We start from the raw sequence: 20,605 nt of genomic DNA, 5'->3' as shown, positions 1-20,605 counted from the left end.
GGATGTGTTTGGAGTTTCAAGTAATGAAAACAGAATTGTGCTATTTATAGAAACAACTATAAATACTGATACCTAAAAATATCACATTAACAGGGGGGACATTACTAACATGATCTGTTCTGCCAATAATTTCTAAGATGTTTCACAAGGAAAAAGATCAAGAACAGGAATCTTTCTCTGGGGCATCACATTCCATGTCATCTAGGGGTCATGAGAAAGAAAGGGTGTTATTACCTTATACTTGAGAATTATATTACAACTGGTTGATTATTCAGGATTAATGAGCTCAGGGTTAGGAGTTCAGTGGCCATATGGGCAAATGTAATGAGGTGCCTGGAGCTAGGCCTCTGCCAACACTGCCAATCAGCACGGCAGGGGTCTCTAAATCCACTAGCAGTTTGGCTCTGCTCCAGCAGGGGACCACCTCAAGACAGTGGCCTCATCTCCATCTGGGTCTGGCATGCTAGTCATTGTCGGGCATGTGACTAACTTCTTGGAACCAAGCCTCAACTTGCACACCTTTTCCAGCAACTGAGTCCTCAACTGGTTGCCCTGATTCCATAAGCTGTCTGATCTGACCTCCATCCAGAATCCATGTTCCTTTTTAACTTAGGTCTTTTAATGGCTTGTCCTTAAACTCCAGTTTATTTGTGATTGCGTTCTTGCTACTGATAAAGATTCTCTCCTTAACCAGACTCTGGCTTCCTGAAGGCTCCTCTGAATCCTTTTCTTCATTAGGCCTTGCTAGCCCAGGTTTTACAAGAATTCTCCTAAGTCAGTTTAGAGAGAATCCCCCATTCTCCCTATCTGATGAGGTTCCTCATCCTCTACTATCCTCTAGGTCATATCTCATTATCTGATATTTCACCCTGGCCTGCCTTTAGCAAGAATCTTGTTAAGTCTGTTTAGCCAGAATCCACCTGATCTTTCCTCTTAGTAATTTTCCACCCCCCTGCCCCCAACCTGCTCCTTGGCTAAAAATCCCCATCTTTCCTTGTATTTGGAATTGAGCACAGTTCTAGACCCGTTTAGACTTAATTGATGCCTATTTTATCATCTATGTGGCCTTCTCTGCCTGCAGTCTCTTCCTCATCACAGGGCCTAAACGGACACTCAACCTATCAATGGTAGAATCTTCATATATCACCTGCTGTGTCCCAGCATATTTTTCTAGTTTCAGGAATTTCTATCACCTGACTTCATTAACAGAGGCATATTATTAAATTCTAGTGTGAATCTTCATGATCTTTTTCTTTGGCAAATACCCACACTTCCTGACTCATCCTGCACTCTTCAGTACATTGTTAACCTGACTGAACTTTGATCTTGTCATTCTCTTCCCTCAAGACTGCAGAGTCAGGATCTAATGTCTGAGAGTAAATGATCCAGTTTGAACTTGCCTTTTCAAACTTCTTTTCACTGCTCCTATTTACCTACTATTGTCTCCAGGCAAAAAGAACTGACTTGTTATCTGCCATACATGCCCTTAGTTTTTCTATTGTACTCCCTCCCTTTGCCTAAGCATGTGATAAATGCTCTTCCTTCTTTATGTCCAAATCTTACTCAACTTCAAGACATAGTACCATCTGCTGGGCTTAATCTCTTTCTGACTCAACTCCATCTTGATCACTTTGATGGTCCTTAACATTTTCTACCTTGTCAAATAATTATTTATGTGCTTTTTTTTTTTTTTTTCAACGTTTATTTATTTTTGGGACAGAGAGAGACAGAGCATGAACGGGCGAGGGGCAGAGAGAGAGGGAGACACAGAATGGGAAACAGGCTCCAGGCTCTGAGCCATCAGCCCAGAGCCCGACGCGGGGCTCGAACTCACGGACCGCGAGATCGTGACCTGGCTGAAGTCGGACGCTTAACCGACTGCGCCACCCAGGCGCCCCTTATTTATGTGCTTTTAAAAATGTTTGTTTATTTTTGAGGGGGGGGGAGTGAGGGGCAAACCAAGAGGGAGACGGAATCCGAAGCAGGCTCTGAGCTGCCAGCCCAAAGCCCGATGTGGAGCTTGAACCCATGAACCGTGAGATCATGACCTGAGCCAAAGTCGGACGCTCAACCGACTGAGCAACCCAGGTGCCCCTATAGTTATTGATGTGTTTCTTATATCTTCCCTATTAAGCTGTAAGAGCCTCAATGACAACAGCTATCTTGTTTTCATCACTGTATATCTACAGCATTTAGAAGAAGCTTGCACATATGCTTAATACAATTTTCAGAATTAAGTCTCAGTACTATTAATAGCTCTTTTAGAGGCACCTGGGTGGCTCAGTCAGTTGAGCGTCTGTCTTTGGCTCAGGTCATGATCTCACAGTTCATGAGTTCAAGCCCTGCATCAGGCTCTTAGCTCTCAGTGCAGAGCCCACTTTGGATCCTGTCTCCCTTTCTCTCTGCCCCTTCCCTAGTCACACTCTCTCTCTCAAAAATAAATAAAACATTTAAAAAATAGCTCTTGTAGATTCACAAAAATGGAAAGGAGAGGGGAGAGAATGAGATGGGATGTGTCCTAATGATCTAGCCATACTCTCTTGGAGTAGAGACCCTAGAAGTCATCGATTGCAGTGGTTCTCCACATTTTTTCTACATTAATATATCTGGTTAACTCACGTGTGCAATGAGATCTTAAGGGAATATCCAGATATATTTCTTTTTTACACAGACTCTAGGATATGTGTAACTGGGTTCCCTAGCTACACCTACCTTCTCTTTCTTTTATTGATATTTGAAAGATGCAGTTGAAAGGATGCTAATATAAATGAATTATCTCATGAATTACTCATTACAAACCATGAGTGCAAATAACTTCTCTAAAATTAGAGAGTTAGAGGCAGAAGTAGGATTAAAACTCAGGTCTCTGCCTCCTTGTCTAGTGAGCTTTCCATGAAACAATACTATCTCTGATCACTGCTGCTAGAAAAAAATCCCAGTCTTAGTAGGTTATTAGCATTACTTTCCTTCATGTGGGTGCATACTTATAAAGCTTTCAAAAATCATTCACAAACTGGTTTTTAAAAAATTCCAATAAGCTTCCAGACTCTTTTTCATCTTTTTTTCCTACCCCTGCCCTCCTCCATTTGTGGAAATTAGATGTATGGTGCTTTAACAAAGAGAGCTTGATTGATGTTGTGTTACTGTTCAACAACAGTTCTTGCTATTAATTGCTTTATAATGATAATTGCATTTAGTAGTACAAGATATTCTCTTTTCTAATTGGCTATTACTGGTGAATAGCAGCTTGTTACATAACAGAAGATTGTGTTAAATAAATAACCACAATTACAATGCTGAGGTCCTTCGCTTAAAAAACAAATTGCTCTAAGTTTTTGGATAAAAACACTAAAACATTTTTTATAAGGCAGGGTCTCTATAATTACTTGGGGGAAGATTCGTCTTTCAGTTAAGAAAAAGCATGACATGAGGACAGTGTTAGGGAAACCAGGAGTCAGAACAGGCATTTCCTTTCTGTTAAAAATAAACACATTTAAAAGCTTTCAGCTCCTCAGTCAATACAAACAAACTGCAGATTGAAATGCATCAACTTCTTCCCACAGTGTGACATGGAAACAGAAAGGCCTCTCCAATTAGCTCTGATAAAATATAATTGCAAAGCCCCACCAACTACATTGAAATGTTCCCATAGATACAGCCAGGGGCTCTTCCTCATTTGTGCTGCATGGGACCCAGTCACCACTCAACCAACACCAAGTGCCATCACAGTGTGGCACTGTAGAAGATGTAGTGACACCAAGGTGTATGTGACAGTCCTTATCCTTAAAGGCTTCCATATAATAAAATCAGGAGTATGTCTCAATTCAAACTGTAATGTTGATTAGTTTGTAATTATTTAAAAGTTATGTCTAGACTTTTCTAGTAGCAGTTGTCATAATAATAATGAGCTTAAACAACCTGTGCAAGGTCACACAGGTTGTAACTGGCATTTACTTCTGAATCAACTTTTTTCCAATTCCAAAGACCCGCCACAGCTTCTTATGATACATCCTCAGCAACTGCTTCGCTCCTCCCTATATTCACTGCTTCACTCAACCTCCCAAAAAGGTAGGACTTAACTGCAGCATTTTTGTCTGTTTTTTAAATTTAACTGCAGCATTTTTATGATGAAATGGGAGACTCAGAGGTTCAATAATTTTCTGCATGTTCATAGTGCTACAAAGCAGCAAATTCACAATCAGAATCCAATATTTCAGACTTCGAATCCAGTTTTTCCTCCCACACATTTTTCCTCAATGTATTAATTCAAAGGTACGAAAACATGGGAAAAGCCCAACAGTATCCCACATTGACTTATACCAGTTGAAATATTCTACCACTTCTCAACTGTTGATACCTCTTCCCCAAAGGAAGCAAAGGTTTAAATCCTGTTTAATTTTAGAAACTTTACTTGGTTCCTAGAGCTAAGATGGCACCCAACCTCAGCTGACTAACTTACAAATAAATGACACAGGCACAAAGAGTAGTGGCTGAGTTGTAAACAAAGGCACAAGAGTGGTCAAATCCATCTCCACTTTCGGAAAAAGCTGCCCTGCTCACGTTTGGGTCAATGAGGTCAGTGGAAACATACATTTCAGGAAGAGACAGCAATTTGTTAAGATGCCTTCAGTGAAATACCAATCCATTTGGAGTTTATTAAATAAATCATAGCAAAACTGAACCCCAACTCTATGGCAAAGTTCCCCAAGAACAGGTAACAGTAACATTTAAAGATTCAATCATTGGAGATGGCAGTATACTATTTTGTATCTATTTACTCATGGATTTATGTGTAGGAGACAGTATAATTTTTATTATGTGAATCTGATCGATATTATCTTCAATTGTTCAAGATGGGAAGTGTATGGGTATGTGTTGTGGAGGAGGACAGCACTGTTCTTTTGCACGAATGGAAGGTCTTTGTCAACATAATGAGAAGCGTATGTAAATTCTACGTCTGATAGTCCAAGTAATCCCTCAACAGAAACCTGGTCATGAAATAGAACACAATAAGGTTGTAGCACTCAAAATCATCACCTGTATCACCTGTGGCACACGTGCCAACGATGTGCCCATACCTGTGTCTGAAATGAGTCACCATTTATTTAAGACCAGGCTACTGTATCATCATCTCACTCATCATTTCAACATTCCAGCAAGACAGATAGGATTTTACCCATTTTACACATGAGAAACTGAGGTTCAGAGGCTGATTACCTTGTCTATGGCTGGTAAGTAACCAGGATTTGATCTTACATTGGTCTGACTTCAATATGTACACACATCCTCTTTTTCCTATAGCACATTGCCTTCCTATAGGAACATTAGCATTGGAACATAATTAGGTCTAAGGGAAGTTTGTTTCAGACGTTATCCAATGGAATGTAGTTGCTATGAGACATCATTATAACAGTAAGTAGGATAAAAGTTCTGTTTCTGTTGCTGTGTGTCCTTGTGCAAGTCACTCTTGTACCAGTTTCTTGCACTAGTTGTAAATGGAAAGGGGATAATACAAGTATCCACTTCAGGGATGTTGTGAGGATGAAATGACCTAAGACTTGTGAAAGCATTTGAAACAGTACTTGGCACAGTTACTGTTCAACAAATATTAGCAGCATCATTATTATAATATCTTCTTTTATAATTTCCTCTTAATATCCTGCAAGCTAAGCTAGTTCCCAGATATTTTTATAGGAAAATAAAGGATGTTCTGAAGGAGGTTTCTATAATTCTTTTTCTTCCGTGACATTCTCCAGCTTGTACCTTGCAAGGCCATCCCAGTATGCAAGATTATCTGAGCTTCTTGCTGACTCTGAACGTGGGTGTGTGTTTAGGGAGCTGGGGGTAAGGGGGCAGCACGGGGTAGGGGTGAGAAAGGGTATGAAGATAATATAAAAGGCTTTCAGAGCGCATAGTTGCAATACTAGTACAGAGCACAAGCAGACACCCTGACAACTCCCGGGAATGCAAGGGCAGCCTAAACAGGTATCACCAACACATTCCTAAGCTTCTCCCCGGTTACACCACAATTCAGACTGCTTCCTAAGTAAATACAGAATCAGAAAGCAGGCAGTTTCATTGTTCATTCAGGCATATCTTTATATTGAAAACAACTAATAGTTACTCAATTCCAAGCTGCTAAAGGGAAATGTGCTGGCATGTCATAAATACATAATTGAATGAAATAATCACAACTCTGCAAGGTAGGTATTATATTTTCATAAATGTAGCAGCATAGGCAATAGTCACACACAACTGATAAATACCAGAATTGACATTTAAATACAGTTTTTCCAAGATAGGGTCTAGTTCTCTCTCCACTGTCTTGTCAAATGTAGGAGACTGGATTTAAGCATTAATGCTAGAAATAAGATGACAAACTGTGGAAAACCAGATAACTGCCATGCAGATGATGGGACACCAATTTCAAGGTCTATGCAGCAGTTCATTAAGTTATGGGTTCAAGGTTATAAAGGACAGATGTAAAGTATTTTTTTAATTTAATCATTATCCATACACCACTAATACTTTACTTAAAAAAAGACTGGAAGGGCACCTGGGTGGCTCAGGTCATGATCTCACATTTTGTGGGTTTGAGCCTTGTGTTGGGCTCTGTGCTGACAGCCTGGAGCCTGGGGCCTGCTTTGGATTCTGTGTCTCCCTCTCTGCCTTTTCCCTGCTTGTGCTCTCTCTCTCAAAAATGGATGAACATTAAGAAAAGAAAAAAAAAAAAAGAAAAGAAGAAGAAGATGACTGCAAAGTTATGTCAAAAGGCTAATTATGACTACCTGTGACAACATATCATCTTCATGATGATATATTCTGCATTTTCTAGTTGGGGTGCATAACTTTCATAAACCTAACATATACTCAGTTTTTTACTTGATTTCAATTCCTCTGCGTAAAATAGCTGCCATTCGAAGTACTCTGAACAAATTTCAGATACATTTTAACCATTAAACTGCTGGAGTGTTCACTTCATGCAACTCTGATAAGCACTGGCATAAAAGTAAAATAAGACAACTCTTACCCTCAAGAAGTTCACAGTCTACCAGGGTAGACAAAGCTACCAATAAATAACTACAGTCTGCTATGGTAAGTGTGATAATGAAGATGTGGGAAGGAAAGCAGGGTGACTGAAGATGAGGCTGGAAAAGTAGATTAGGATCTTAAATGCTATGCAGAGAATTGAGATCTCATTACATAAGCATTAGAGCCACACTGAAGATTTGAAGTGAAGACGCATTCATACATTTGTGTTTTGGAATATGCATTTAAGGAGGCAAAAGTCAAGAGTATGTGAGATCAACAGGAAGGTTTTGCAATCATCCAGGCTAGAATTCATTTCTTGTTAAACAATGATTAAACACTGACAGGGTTCCAAGACAGGCTTGGGTAGACAAAAGCAAACATGTCCAAGTTCTGGTCCCCAAGAACACAGTTTGGAGGATGGGGGTCACAGTAACTCAGCAGCAATGGTGAGGGTTAGAAATAGAAGAGTGGCTAAAGAGATGAAGAGAAAGAACAAATTCAAAAGATTATTTCAGGCACCGAAAAATAAGACCTAGTAACTGGTCAGGTTCAGGACCTGAGGGCAAGATAGGAATCAAGGATGCTCCCTAGGTTTCTAGCTAAGGCTTGATGCTACCTATCGAAATAGCAAATATAAGAATGAGGAGTTGACACCACCCACTACCCCCATTCCTTCTAGAGATACTGCAAATGCGTTAACAAGGTCTCCAGAGGAAACACATTCTAAATCCAAAGTAGCATTCCCATGATTGTCATCTACTGAGCATGCATTTGCAGGGAAAAAAGTTAACTCTGGCAGATTGTAATATGGATGCACAGGTTAACCCTGTCACAAATCAGCTCCGTCTCAAACATTTCCTAGAAGTATTGTCAATTAATAAACTATATGTACTATCTTACTGCCTCTAACTAAAAACAGCAAAAGAAAAAATACCAGTAATACATCCTAAAGTGTGAGAAATTGAGTCCATTTACCGTCTGTTGTAAACTTTAGAGGACAATATGAAATCCCAGTTACAGTTCAAATGTATGCAAAGCAGTGTTGTGCAAGATCGGGGGCTTTCCTGGTGAGGGACGGAGCCTCAGATCTCAGGTAAGGTGCTATCCCTGCCTGCACACCACTCAGAGATTCATTCTAGCAGAACTCTTCTGCTCCAGGATATTAAGTACACAGGTTGATATTTTAATTAGAACCATAGTGAAACCTCCTAAAAAAGGCAGTTTTCAGGAAATTAATGATTTTACAGGGAAAGATATTTTTGAGAACCTAAGTAAATGCTTAACAAAAAAATATGAATATAATTTCAGTATCATTGTTTCCAGCCGAAATTTGTATCACACTTTGCAGGCTTTGAAAACAATTTAGATAAAGTTACAGAATAATACATAGATTATTAAGGGGATTTTTAGTGACAGCCTTACAAGAAAGACATAAAACTCAACCATTAGCTCTCCCATTGACTGATAACAATTAGCGAGAATACTTGTCAATTATGAACCACAGTGAGGAATTTTTTTGTTACAAATACTTCAAATTCACTGCTGCTCCATACTGTCGTCGAAAAGAAATTGGAACCTAGAATTATGCTTTATAGCATTTACTTAATTCAATCCAATAGTCATTTAAATATTGGCCCTTGATTAATGATTTTCTCACTGTAGGTAAGCACAAGGGAAAAGGACATTTATATATTACTAATAGGAGTGTATGCTGACGTCTTTCAAAGGGAAAAATCTGGTATCTATTAAAATTTTAAACCTGTGTTACCTTTGATCCTGCAATTCCTCAAGAAATTCGTTCTTTGCCAAAGGGGAAGGATATGTATATGAAGTTGCTCACTATAAATTACTGAAAAACTAAAGCCACAGTACATGTTCATTAATAGAGGAATGGTTAGAGTACGGTACATTTGTATTATGGAATACAACTGGTAGTCTTTAAAAAGAAAGAAGCAACAAATATACTGACATGGAAGAAATATACAGATCATTGGGAGAGAGGGGGGTGCAGATCTTTGAGCTTACATACAATGATCTCTTTTTATTTTTCAAAATCAAAACAATACAGATGTGTGTCATCTAGGAATATGTCAGAAAGAACACACAACAAACTTTTAACAGTCATTATTTTGGGAATGGACTGTGTGGTGGAGGAACTTTCATTTAACTTACACACCTCTGAATGGCTTCAAATATTTATAATGAAAAAATTCATAATTTTAAATAACTAATGATATCTAATTGTCCAACAGTGTTTTTGGAAGAAACTCCCAATTTTCCTTTTTATGAGTTAATCTGTGGGATAAATTCACCAAGGATTTCATCTTTAAATGTTAAACAGGGAGCCCTCTGAACTTTGAGAATCTGGAAAACCTTAATAGTATCTTACCACCAAATAAGAGCCCCCAAATGAAATGGTCAGGTGTGGGCTTAAGTATTTCAAGTCAGGAGCCTATCAAAGATTTCTTTGGTAGAGGTATTAAAATAATTTCAGAGATAGGTAGTTCCACTGATGGGCAGTGGGAGGAGACTGCACTTTATCTCTGTGCTGAGATAAAAACTCAAAACTAAATGTCAATTTAATCGTGAAAACAAAAACAAAATAACCAAAAAAATCTCAAATAAGGCCAGAGAAACTTTAAGCCCCCAAACCATGTCAAATAGAAAAAGACAACTTGTTGGGGCACCTGGGTGACTTGGTGGGTGAAGCGTCCAACTTCAGCTCAGGTCATGATCTCAAGGTTGGCGAGTTCGAACCCCCGTGTCAGGCTCTGTGCTCACAGCTGGGAGCCTGGAGCCAGTTCTGTGTTTCTCTTTCTGCCCCTCCCCTGTTGGTGCTCTCTCTCTCTCAAAAATAAGTTAACATTAAAAAAAAAAAAAGAAAAAGACAACTTCTGTTAAATTACACAAGACAAAAAAGAAGGGAGGCGGGCGGGGATAGATGCACTAAAGGTAAACGAATAGGCCTAGGCATCCTCAAGACAATCAATCCCCCTGGCAGCTTTCAAAGTTTGGTTTATAATCTCTACAGTGGATCAGAGGGCAACTTCAAAGACAAGTAGCGTCAAAGTAGTTGCGATGATTTTCGTAACCACCTTCAAATTTTCTCTGAAGCCATGACTGCAAAATACCATTTCCTCTTTCTCGAAGAACTCAGCCTGGGTCCACATTCAATCCTGGCGATCGCCTGGGGCGGTCAAGAGCTACCAAAGAGGCTGTGAGAGATACTTTCTCTTCAGATGCCGCTCTTGCCAGCAATCGAATAAATCTGTAGAGTGGAGAGAAGTGACCAATCTGCAACCGGAAAACCGCCCGAATACAAGTAAAATATATCTCCCGAGGCCAAACCAAGCAAACCGAGGCGGAGGCAGGATACCGGAGAGGAGAGAGCTAATATCGGAGTTACAATCACACATGCGCGAACGTGACTTGACACACACCCACCCGGCAGCAAGCGCAAACCTGGGAGCTCCAAACCGAAGAAAAACGCTCAGGGAGCTTCTCTGGTCGCCGGGAAGCCCATTCCATCCCATTTTCTTTTCCCTACCCAGACAGCCGTCACCAAGTATCCGCTTCCGACCCCACACCGCCCCGCTGGGCCCCTCCCATGGATCCCTGGCGCTCAGGTGGCTTTAGAGCTGGCAGGCTCCTGGGGTTTGCCTGGCGGTCAGCTGCAATCCTGATCGGAGAGAGAGGGAAAAAGACCATTTACGGTTCAGTGGAACCGTACTCACCCACATAACTGACACTCCCAGATTCGCTATGGTTGCTCTTGCAGTCCTCCTCCCCTCGGGCAGCAGCCCCCTGGGTCTCGGGAGCAGCCATTACAAGGCAGACGAGAAAAGGGAGGGCAGCTGGGCGAGCCCGGAACCAATGGAAACGCGACTGGAGGCGAACCCCCCCCATCACCGCGGGGTTCCTCCACGTCCACGCCTCGCCATCACGTTCTAGGCCAATAGAACACGGAGAGCAGCGCCTAATCCCCGCCCCCAACCGCTGATGCCACGCCCCCTTCCGGGATGGAGCGGCCCAGAACTACAATTCCCAGCGTGCTGTGGGGACTCTGGGACAGGGAGGGCTGGAAGAGGCGCTGGCGGGCGGGGGTGCGCCGGAGAGTACCCTGGCTTGTAGCTTAGTTCAGTGAATCAGAACAATGACTGCGCCGCCGGGTCCCCAAGAGCGCGTCGGAGGACTGTGAGCAGCCGCCGCCGGGAGAGCGGCGGGCGGCGCACCCTCAGCGGAGCGGTGTCACCGCCGGGCTCGGGAGCCTCCAGCGCAGACCTTGCCTAGCGCTCACAGCCCGAGCGGAGCCGCGGGGCTTCAGCGTTGCAGCCGCTACTCGGGAGCTGTGCATTGTTGTGAGACGGAGAAGGCGCGGGGATTACAAAGCCGGAAGACCCCGGACCCCCCTTTAGCCATGTGGATACCTACGGAGCACGAGAAATACGGCGTGGGTAAGTCTCCGCGGGGCGAACTTTTATTCCGCTCTGGCCCGAGCGGGTGCGCATTTCGCGTCCTTGCCCCTGCGCCCCTTTCGCTCTGCCGGGCTGGAAATGCCTAATCCTGGCATCGCGCTGCGGGTTTGGGGCTTTGCCGAGCCGGCTCCGGGCAGTGGGGTATGCGCTGGGGTCTCGCCCTTCACCGCCCCATCGGTGCTCCCTGCACCGGCTCCCGGAGTGCCGGGACGGCTGGGGGAGCGCGCGGCCAGCCCTCCTGCTGCGGGCTCTGCCTGCGGAGTTTGGAGTGGCGACGGGGCGTGTGTGAGTCAAGTTGAAGAGGAGGGTGAACGGCGTTCCGCTCCTCTCCCTCCTTATCTTTCTTCCCCAAAGAGGGCAGTGGGCTGCAACGATTCCCTGGGGTGGAGAGAGAGACAACAAGTACTGCGCAGAGAGAACACCCCCAAAACAGAAGGGGAGGGGGGCGCAAAACCTTCCCTCCGGCTCCCTTCGACATTCCCGGAGTGCGGAATGTGGCACTGTCCTCAAAGGAGCCGCTCTGACAGACCGAGCCTGACCCTAGCTTCCTTCCTCCCTCCTATCCCGGGTTTATGGGGTGTGAGTGTTTAGGGGCTGGGGGGATTGGTAAATTTCAACATCTGCGCCTCTTTGGTCTTTGGAGGGGAACGGGTATTTCAGCAATGCTTTTACTTCTGGCCACCCTCTCGGCCCGGGGTAAGAGCGTTGGGGGTTGGTGGAGGACAGCTGTGGAGTGATAATGGGGAAGGGGAAATCAGAAAGCCTTGGGTCTTCGAGGCGAGGAGACAGCTTTTAGGAAAGCACTACCCTGACACTGGCTTTCGGAGGAGAAGGAACAGGGTAATGCTCGCTGTTCTGTGCAAAGGTGAACAACAAAGGACATTAATGTTGACTGATGAATACAGGAGTCTCCCTTCCTTTCCCTCCTCCCATTTCAGGCTGATTACAGTTCCTGTTTTTGTTGTTTGATTTCAGCTGGGTCGCCCCTTGACAGTTACTCCTTTTAAGGTTGTGGCTATTAAGAAGCCAGGCTCTCTGACAAGCCTGCAGCGGCCAAATGCAATTATAACCTCTCAGAAGGTTTAACAGGGAGAAAGCATTTTGGATTTTACTAACAGTCTTTATTCCCTATAATGCCCCGTTCTGCTGATTGGTGTACTTTTTCTTTTTTTAATTGGGTACAGATCTAGTGATTTAGACGATGTGTAGGTATCTGCTTCTGTTCTAAATTAATTTCCCTGTAATTTAGACAATGTGGAAAGCCTTTCCAGGGAATCTTAGTCATAGGAGATTTTTTTTTTTTAAACTTTGCATGGGGATAGGACTTTGGAGTCCACTGAAAGGACTGTAAGATTAAACAAAGTCAATGAAAGCTAATGAGCTTTCTTTCTGTTTGTGACTGTTCAGCAAGACAATAGTTTGTCCTGGACCCACCTTTGGGAAGGGGTTCCAGCCTTCCCTCTCTTGAAAGTGTGATGGGAACCTTTGCTAGGCACTGTCCTGGCAAGGAGTAGATGTTGGTGGTTGTTATTTTCCTTCTGTCCACTCTCCCCCACCTTTTTGGGTAGATTAACCCTTGCTGGGAAAGACATTGCCTTTGCTGAAATGGTGAGGAACTGGAGTGTCCCCTTGTCACTGGGTTTAACACTCATTGGAAGAAACACAGACCCATCCAGCAACACTGTCCCGCTTGGAGTCGATCCCAGATGTTGCTTTCTTCCAAGTGTTAAATTATACAGATTATGGATGGGATTTATTTTCTTGATTTCTTTATGTGCCAGGTCACAGCTGGGTGCTGGTATTGATTAGTTTTTCTCTCGCCTTTCTTTATAAGCCTTGGGCAGAGGCTTAAAACACACTCTGGGATTTCCTGGAATGGCAAACCGGATATTATCGGTCAAATGTTTTGGGTTGCAGCAGACACCTTGCTTTTGGGTGGTTGTAATTTGGTTGCAGAGTAGGGAGAGATGGGAGGGTGAGCTCAGCGTTGGGAAAAGGAGGTTGAGATGAGAAGTGAGGACAGAGGTGGGTCTGCTCATTTATACAATATCACACATACAGGAATGTTAACCATCTTTTATTAATAATTTTTGAGCATTTGGCTTATGGAATGCTTAGCTGTTTTTTAGAATCCATCTGTTAAGCGTGTGCATTTGTGTGTGTGTGTGTGTGTGTGTGTGTGTGTGGTGAAAATTTTGCTAGGATGCTTAAGTGTGGACTTTATTTCTCACCATGGAGAGCACTATTTGTAGCTGTCTATGCTGCAAGTTTTTTGTTTTTTTTAAACCTTGGTTAGTGAATGTGCTTTCTTTTCTAGTTTTTATACATACGAAAGAAAAGATACTTTATAGACACAAATGTTTGGCTGATATCAGGTGTAGTAGTAATGTAATTCCTCATTCTATGAAATAAATTAGTCTTTGTAACTTGGAATACCTAAAGTTTTAATGCAAATTGTATATTTTTCCAATGATGCTTATCCACCATCAATTATATATGAGATAATTATGTGTCTTTATGTTTCAGTTTCAAGCAACATTGTAAATATGGGTAAACTTTCTTAAATGTCATGCGGTAGTAAGATGTATCAGAGATAGAAATTCCTTTTCAAACCTGACATGTGGGCACACTCCCCACCCAATTGGTGGATGGTTTTAAAACAATGTCTGCTTAATTTTATACCAAAGTGTTCTGATTCTAGGGAATTAGAAGATATAGTGATAAAGCTGTACTCCTGAGGGAGAGGAGACCTTGTCTCTTTAAAAACATATTAGTAGGCACAGATATTTTATCTTGGGAAATTCTGGGTAGCTCTTGGCCCAAAGCTAGACAGTGCTGCCAGCTGGGTGACCTTAGGTAAGTCACTTAACGTTTCTGAGTCCCAGCCTCTTGGTCAAATGAGATCAAGTTCCTTCCCGATATTCTTTAGAGCTCTTCCAAACAAATGTGTCCTTTGGTTAGAAAGATACCTCTATGGTGTAGAGATTGTTATAAAGAAAGACACTTCTGTTGTGACACATCCCGCATGGTTTTTAACCAGGATCAAAGGTAAGCAAAAGCTACCTGGCAGGCTGCCAGAACCAAGGTGCTGGTTGTTCATTTTTCAATCTGTTTGATTTTCTCTCTCTAGTAAGAACTCCACGCACAGTGCCAAAAACGTTCTTGGTAGCCCCCTCACAAATTTCCTTATGATCACTACCTGCTTCCCGCATGCCCTCATCAGACATCCCTCCCTTTCCTCCCTTAAAGGGGTGGGAATTAGTCACAGAGAAAGTTATGCTAGGACTGTTGCATATATATTTCTGTGTTCGTTTATTCAGCAGCCATTTCTGCACAGGGTTCCCAGGTGAGCTGGCATATCTCACTAAGCTGCAAACTGCACCTCTCAACCCCAGCCAGATGTTTTACATGTGTGCGCCTGGTTAAGCTTAGAGGGAGATTATGTGCTGGATTGATCAGTGCAGAAAATTCATGAGCCTGACAAGAAGCAAAACTCAGAACAAGCTGATCTGAAGGTTATGAGTGTCATTTTAAAAATGACGTATTTAGTACTTGTGTCATCGAGTCCTCAAAAGAATTCCTGTCCTCCATTTCTCTTGAAGTGTTCTGCTCTCATTCAAGTAGGAATCCCATTCCTTTTTAAAGCTCTATTTTAGAGGAAGCGATACCTTCTATTATTATATGGGATCTTTATGATACCTTTTCCTTGAAATGGGTGCTTTAATGGTAGCTTGTGTGGAAGAGTTGGAGTGAGTGTACCTGTCTTCTTAGCTGTTTTCAGTTTCTTAGGTATTAGTGTCTTAAAATGTTTCCTCTTTGTGGTACCATGGTGTATCCACATAACATGTATGGATAAATAATGATATGCTGCCTGAAATTGTGACATTTAGAGTCTGGCACAGGATTCTATTTTTTTTTTTTAATTAATTTTTTTGAGGGTGGCGGGAAGGGCAGAGAGAGAAGGAGAATCTCCAGCTGTGGGGCTCGAACTCCTGAATCATGAGATGTGACCTGAGCTGAAATCAAGATTTGGTTGCTTAACCGACTGAGCCACCCAGGTGTCCCCAGGATTCTACACTTAAATGGAAGGTGAAGAGGAGTGATTTATATCCGTAGGCCAAGTACCATTGAAGAGCTGTGCAGGCAGCAGGATGGCAGCTGATGTCCTTGAGCTGGCGGCCGCCTGTGGGAATGGCATATACACATGTTTCCCTCTTCTGGTCATTCTACTAAGTGAAGATTATTTCACGAGGCCCTAGAAACACAGAGGTGGTGCCTTTCCTCTCTTTATTCTTGTTTTTTTTTTTCTCTTTCCCAACCCCTCCCCCCCCACCCCCTGCGCCACCCAGAGGTGTTATGGTAGATACTGCAAAGGAGATTATACAGATTTTGAGAAATTTTAGACTTTCTGGTCTCCAACTCTACTCTTAAGGAGACCACATTTTCAGAATTATCTTTGGATGTCTGGATTTCTAGCATAGTGACTTGATGCTGCAAGCATATATGGCAGAGTCACATCAAACTCTAAGGAAACCCAACCAAAATTCCGTAACCATAACATATTAATACCATGTTTTATAGTTGAAAAAAAATACAGTGAAGTTACTTTGTTTGGGTATAGTCTCTGAAACAGAATGGTAAGTTCCATTTAAGGGATGAGGAAGCATCTTCACAGAAATTAAGTGACTGATTCTATGTCGTGGCTTTCAATCTTGTTTCAGAAATATACTGAATAGAAGACAGTTTTATTAGTCCATATTATCATCCATAATAGGAAACACCTTTACTTTTTTCATCTAATGTAGATACACAAATACCATTAGCACCAGCCCACACACATACAGTGCAATATTTGCTCATATTCTGTGTGGTGTTCTATTCTTTATCATTAAAAAAACAAAACAAAACTCATCACTAGCTTGACTTAATGACTCCTTAATGGATCCTGACCTACAGTTTGAAAGGCATTTCTCTAGGTATCACATTTGTGGTACAGGAAGGACTGGAACTCAGACCTTGTTGGGTTTCTGCTCGAGTTCATTCATGACATTGGTTTTGTTGGTTTCTTAGCAGTTAGATATTTGTGCTTATTTTTGACTTAGAGTTTAATAATCATACTTTTTTCCTTCAACATAGTCAAAATCTGCCTTTTTATGTGCTGTTATTTTTAAAGATGTAACAAATATCCAAAGCTATCACATGCACTGTATAAATCATCTCTCCAAGTTCATGTCTATCTTCCAATTAGGATCTTTTTGACAAGGGCTGGTATGAACTGCATAGTGGCCAATTTTGGATATTTTCTCCATAATTTCCTTTGAGAATGATCTCTGGCTACTATAACAAGAATAAATAGATTAAGTCTACTGAGATAAGTTGTCAATTGTGGGATTACCACCCATCATTTTCTGCCTTTTTTCATGTTGCTTGCTGATCATTATTAGAAGAAAAAAGGCAGGTTTTTATAAAAAAACTGAACTGGTAATGTATTTGGCCAGAGTATATATAATAGTTAAGAATAAAGAAGTAAAGATCTCCAAACCTATTTTCATCTGAGCAATTAATTTTTTTCTTTTGTCTTTTTTTCTTCCTAAATAGACTCTATGTCTAGTGTGGGGTTTGAACCCACAACCCTGAGATCAAGAGTTGCATGCTTTACTGATTGACCCAGCTGCCCCTCATTTAAGATATTTAAATTTACTTGAGGAACAACTGTTTTTCTCTCTGACATTTATTTATTTATTTTATTTTTAAAATTTTTGTACATTTAAATTTTTCTCAAGTTTTTATTTAAATTCCAGTTAGTCAAGGGATGCCTGGGTGGCTCAGTTGGTTAAATGACTGTCTCTTGGTTTTGGCTTAGGTCACGATCTCACAGTTCCTGAGTTCGAGCCCCACATCAGGATCTGCACTGGTGGTGCAGAGCCTGCTTTTGATTCTCTCTCTCTTCCCTCCTCTTCCCTCCTCCTCCATTTGTGCTCCCTCTTTCTCTCTCTCTCAAAATAAGTAAACTTAAAAAAAATAAAATACGTTCCAGTTAGTTAACATACAATGTAATTTTAGTTTCAGGTGTCCACTGCCTCTGGCTTAAAAAAAAAGTGTCCTAAGATATCACTGGATACCTACTCATTAAATAAGAACCACCAAAAAAGGTGTTAATGTCTTTTGGTGATAAAGTTGCAGTAAAACTGATATGGGTTATCCTACTGGTTATATTAAATACTAACCTGATCTTTTTGGTTATATATATATATATATATATATATATATATATATATATATGTGTGTGTGTGTGTGTATACATATATATAAATGTATATTATAATATATAAACATATAAATATATATAATATACATATATATTAATATGTTTATATATGTTAATATATATATTATGTATATTATATATATTATATATATATTTCCAAAAAGATCAGGTTAGTATTTAATATAACCAGCATGCATTTATGGAACACTTGATATACGTGAAGTATAGTTCTGAGAGCTTGTCATGTGTTGTCATGTAATCCTTGTGACAACTCTGCCAGAGAAAATTCAGTTATCACTCACATTTTGTAGGAGATTGAGTCACAGAGATTAAATAACTTGTCTAAAGTCACACAACAAATGGTGGAGCTAGAATTGGAACCCAGAAAGTATTACAGGGGAACTGCCCCATGACCCCCTGTGCCAGGATTGCCTCATACAACAATTAGTTGTAGGAGTTTGAATCTGTGATCCCACTCCTCAAAGTTTATATGAAAAAAAATCAATAGGAACAAAATTCTTTAAGTACGAAGTTATTCTTCACCACGTTGTTTGTGAAATAACATAGATGCCAGTTATTTATAGTTTAACCAGTTTTGGTTATTAGCACATCGGAGCATCATATACTCATGAAATTGGTCAATTTCATAAATAATACTGTTTCCCAAATACATTTCATGTATCAAATATTAAGTGACCAAAGAAATCAAAGTGAATATCGACTATGCCTGAAACTATAGAAGGTGTAGCACATAGAGAAGATAGAGTTAATGCACAGATGAGAATAATTCTTTTGTTAGAATACGGGGATTATCAGAAAATTCTTTTTTAAAATTAGCTTATTTATTTTAGAAAGCAAGGGTGAGGGGTAGGGGGAGAGAGAGAGAATCTTGAGCAGCCTCCATACTCGGTGCTGAGCCAGATGCAGGACTCCATCCCACGACCTTGGAATCATGACCTGAGCTGAAATCAAGAGTCGTATGCTCAACTGACTGAGCCACCCATGTGCCCCCAGCAAATTCTTTTTTAAAAAACTCCCTTTGTTGGAAATAGGAGCAGTATTAAAGTTTAAATCACACATATTGGTGCTTGTAGAAGAGGGGGCTGGCATAAAAATGAGAAAATTGAGGTTATTGCAGTAGATGAGTTTAGAGAGACATGCTGGAACCAGTTTAGCAATCCTTCCATGGTGAAATCTGGAAGGATCTAAGATGGTTAGAAGATAGGAAATAACAGGGCTTGGTAATTGGATGGGAGGAGTTAGGGAAAGGAAGAAGTTGATGTCCCCCCAGGTTTCTGGCTCCAACAACTGGGTAAACATAGGTGGTTTCAACAGATGAGACAATTTTGTAGGCAGCACAGGTTAATGATGTAAGATCAGGAGTTTCTTTGGCCACCTAGAGTTTGCCATGCCTGTCAAATGTTCAGGTGGCCATAGCTGGTGGGCAGAGTCTGGAGCAAAGGACGGAGGCTCTGGACTAACCAGTATGGTTAGAAAGTTATTCGGTTTATGAGTGATGACTGAAGTGGTCGACCTACATAAGACTTTATTAATTGTATTGACTTTGATTATGTAGTCTGCTTGTTCATTCTAAGTTTTAAGTGACAGCCCCTAAATTTCCAAAGAGCAGTCATCATGGAGCACTTTATTAATATGGGTACAGGGTATTCTAAAGGAAGAAATATTACCTGTCCAGGTAGAGTTGGTAGTAAACTAAATTTTATGGTCTCTTCTTGCTTCTCATTAGTGCCTTGCCTGGCTAAGGCATCAGTTATCTCTATTTCTGTGACATTTCTCTCCCAAGCAAATATCTCACACCAGATTGGGCATGTTTGTGAGATTTCACCAACAGGATGTTGAAGAACAGAATGAACAAATATTTCAATAAACAATGTTTACATATCCCTCAAACAGTATGTAAGTGTATGCGCTCATCCAAATATGGGAAAATGCTCAGATTTCCAAAACAATATATTAGTACATACAGATTTTGTGTGTGTGTGGTAAATATATAATACTTCCTACAAAGTATTATACTTCGTATACTTCTTGAAAGTATACCACTGTACTCCTGAAAACACGTGATTGGAGGTAAGGGATTCTAGCCTCAGACAGCATTGAGTTCCCTTCCCCGAATGTAGCCTGTCATAACTTCTCACTGAAACGTCAATAGGTAGACACAGGCAAACATTGAGAATATTAAAAATTACATCTGACAGAAAGTCTATTGCCAAAATTTGGGAGTAGTTTCCCTAAGCCAGGTGGAATTGGATTAAGAAAACTAGTTGGTCGGGCGCTTTGGTGGTTCAGTTGGTTGAGTGTCTGACTCTTGATTTCAGCTGAGGTCATGATCCGAGGGTCCTGGGATTGAGCCCTGTGTGGGGCTCTGTGTTGAGTGTGGAGCATGCTTAAGATTCTGTCTCACTCTGATGCTCTCCCCTGCTCACACTAGCTCTCTCTCTCTCTCTCTCTCTCAAAAAAAGAAAATGAATTGGTGAGAGGAGAGTTTCCTTCATTAAGCAGAACACCTTCAGTGACCTGGGTAGGAAGATCTCTCATTGATCTCCCCACGTCACCAGCTAGAGGTCAGGTCAATACTTTCAACTTGGAGTGTTTCCTTTATCGCCTGGGACATCTATGGTTCTTCTCTTTCCACCCCATCTTTGTATTTCCATTGAGAGATAACCACTTCCAGAAACTACTAGGATGGGGTGGGTGGGTGGGTGGAAAGGAGTCTATGGAAAATGCTACTATACTTTGTCTTTGAGAAGTGTACTGTGGTCTGAGAAGAGTGATTTCGTGGGTGCCCTTGAAGTGCTTCAGTAACAAA

The 20,605-nt window shown here is 41.3% G+C and overlaps 2 protein-coding genes across 3 annotated transcripts in view; one reads left to right on the top strand and one right to left on the bottom strand.

The window, feature by feature from the left end:
- Positions 1-10,871, bottom strand: part of ZNF277 (zinc finger protein 277) — a 113,104-nt gene extending 102,233 nt beyond the window's left edge. Inside the window, exon 1 of one of the 2 annotated variants that reach the window (XM_047095794.1) lies at positions 10,767-10,871. In XM_047095794.1, the coding sequence (XP_046951750.1) occupies positions 10,767-10,857 (91 nt within the window). In that variant the 5' untranslated portion in view covers positions 10,858-10,871. The remainder of the gene's footprint in view (positions 1-10,766) is intronic. The other variant, XM_047095795.1, reaches the window with a different exon arrangement.
- A 330-nt stretch (positions 10,872-11,201) lies between these two features.
- The window catches only part of DOCK4 (dedicator of cytokinesis 4), a 437,799-nt gene continuing 428,395 nt past the window's right edge, over positions 11,202-20,605 (top strand). The window contains exon 1 of the mRNA XM_047096261.1: positions 11,202-11,486. Coding sequence (XP_046952217.1) covers positions 11,450-11,486 — 37 coding nt within the window. The 5' untranslated portion in view covers positions 11,202-11,449. The remainder of the gene's footprint in view (positions 11,487-20,605) is intronic.

This window comes from Lynx rufus, unplaced genomic scaffold (assembly GCF_022079265.1).
Source record: "Lynx rufus isolate CCGP_SWC_20201006 ecotype Redwood Valley unplaced genomic scaffold, mLynRuf1.p SCAF_4, whole genome shotgun sequence".
Lineage (NCBI taxonomy): Eukaryota > Metazoa > Chordata > Mammalia > Carnivora > Felidae > Lynx > Lynx rufus.
This window is presented reverse-complemented; position numbering and strand designations above follow the sequence as displayed.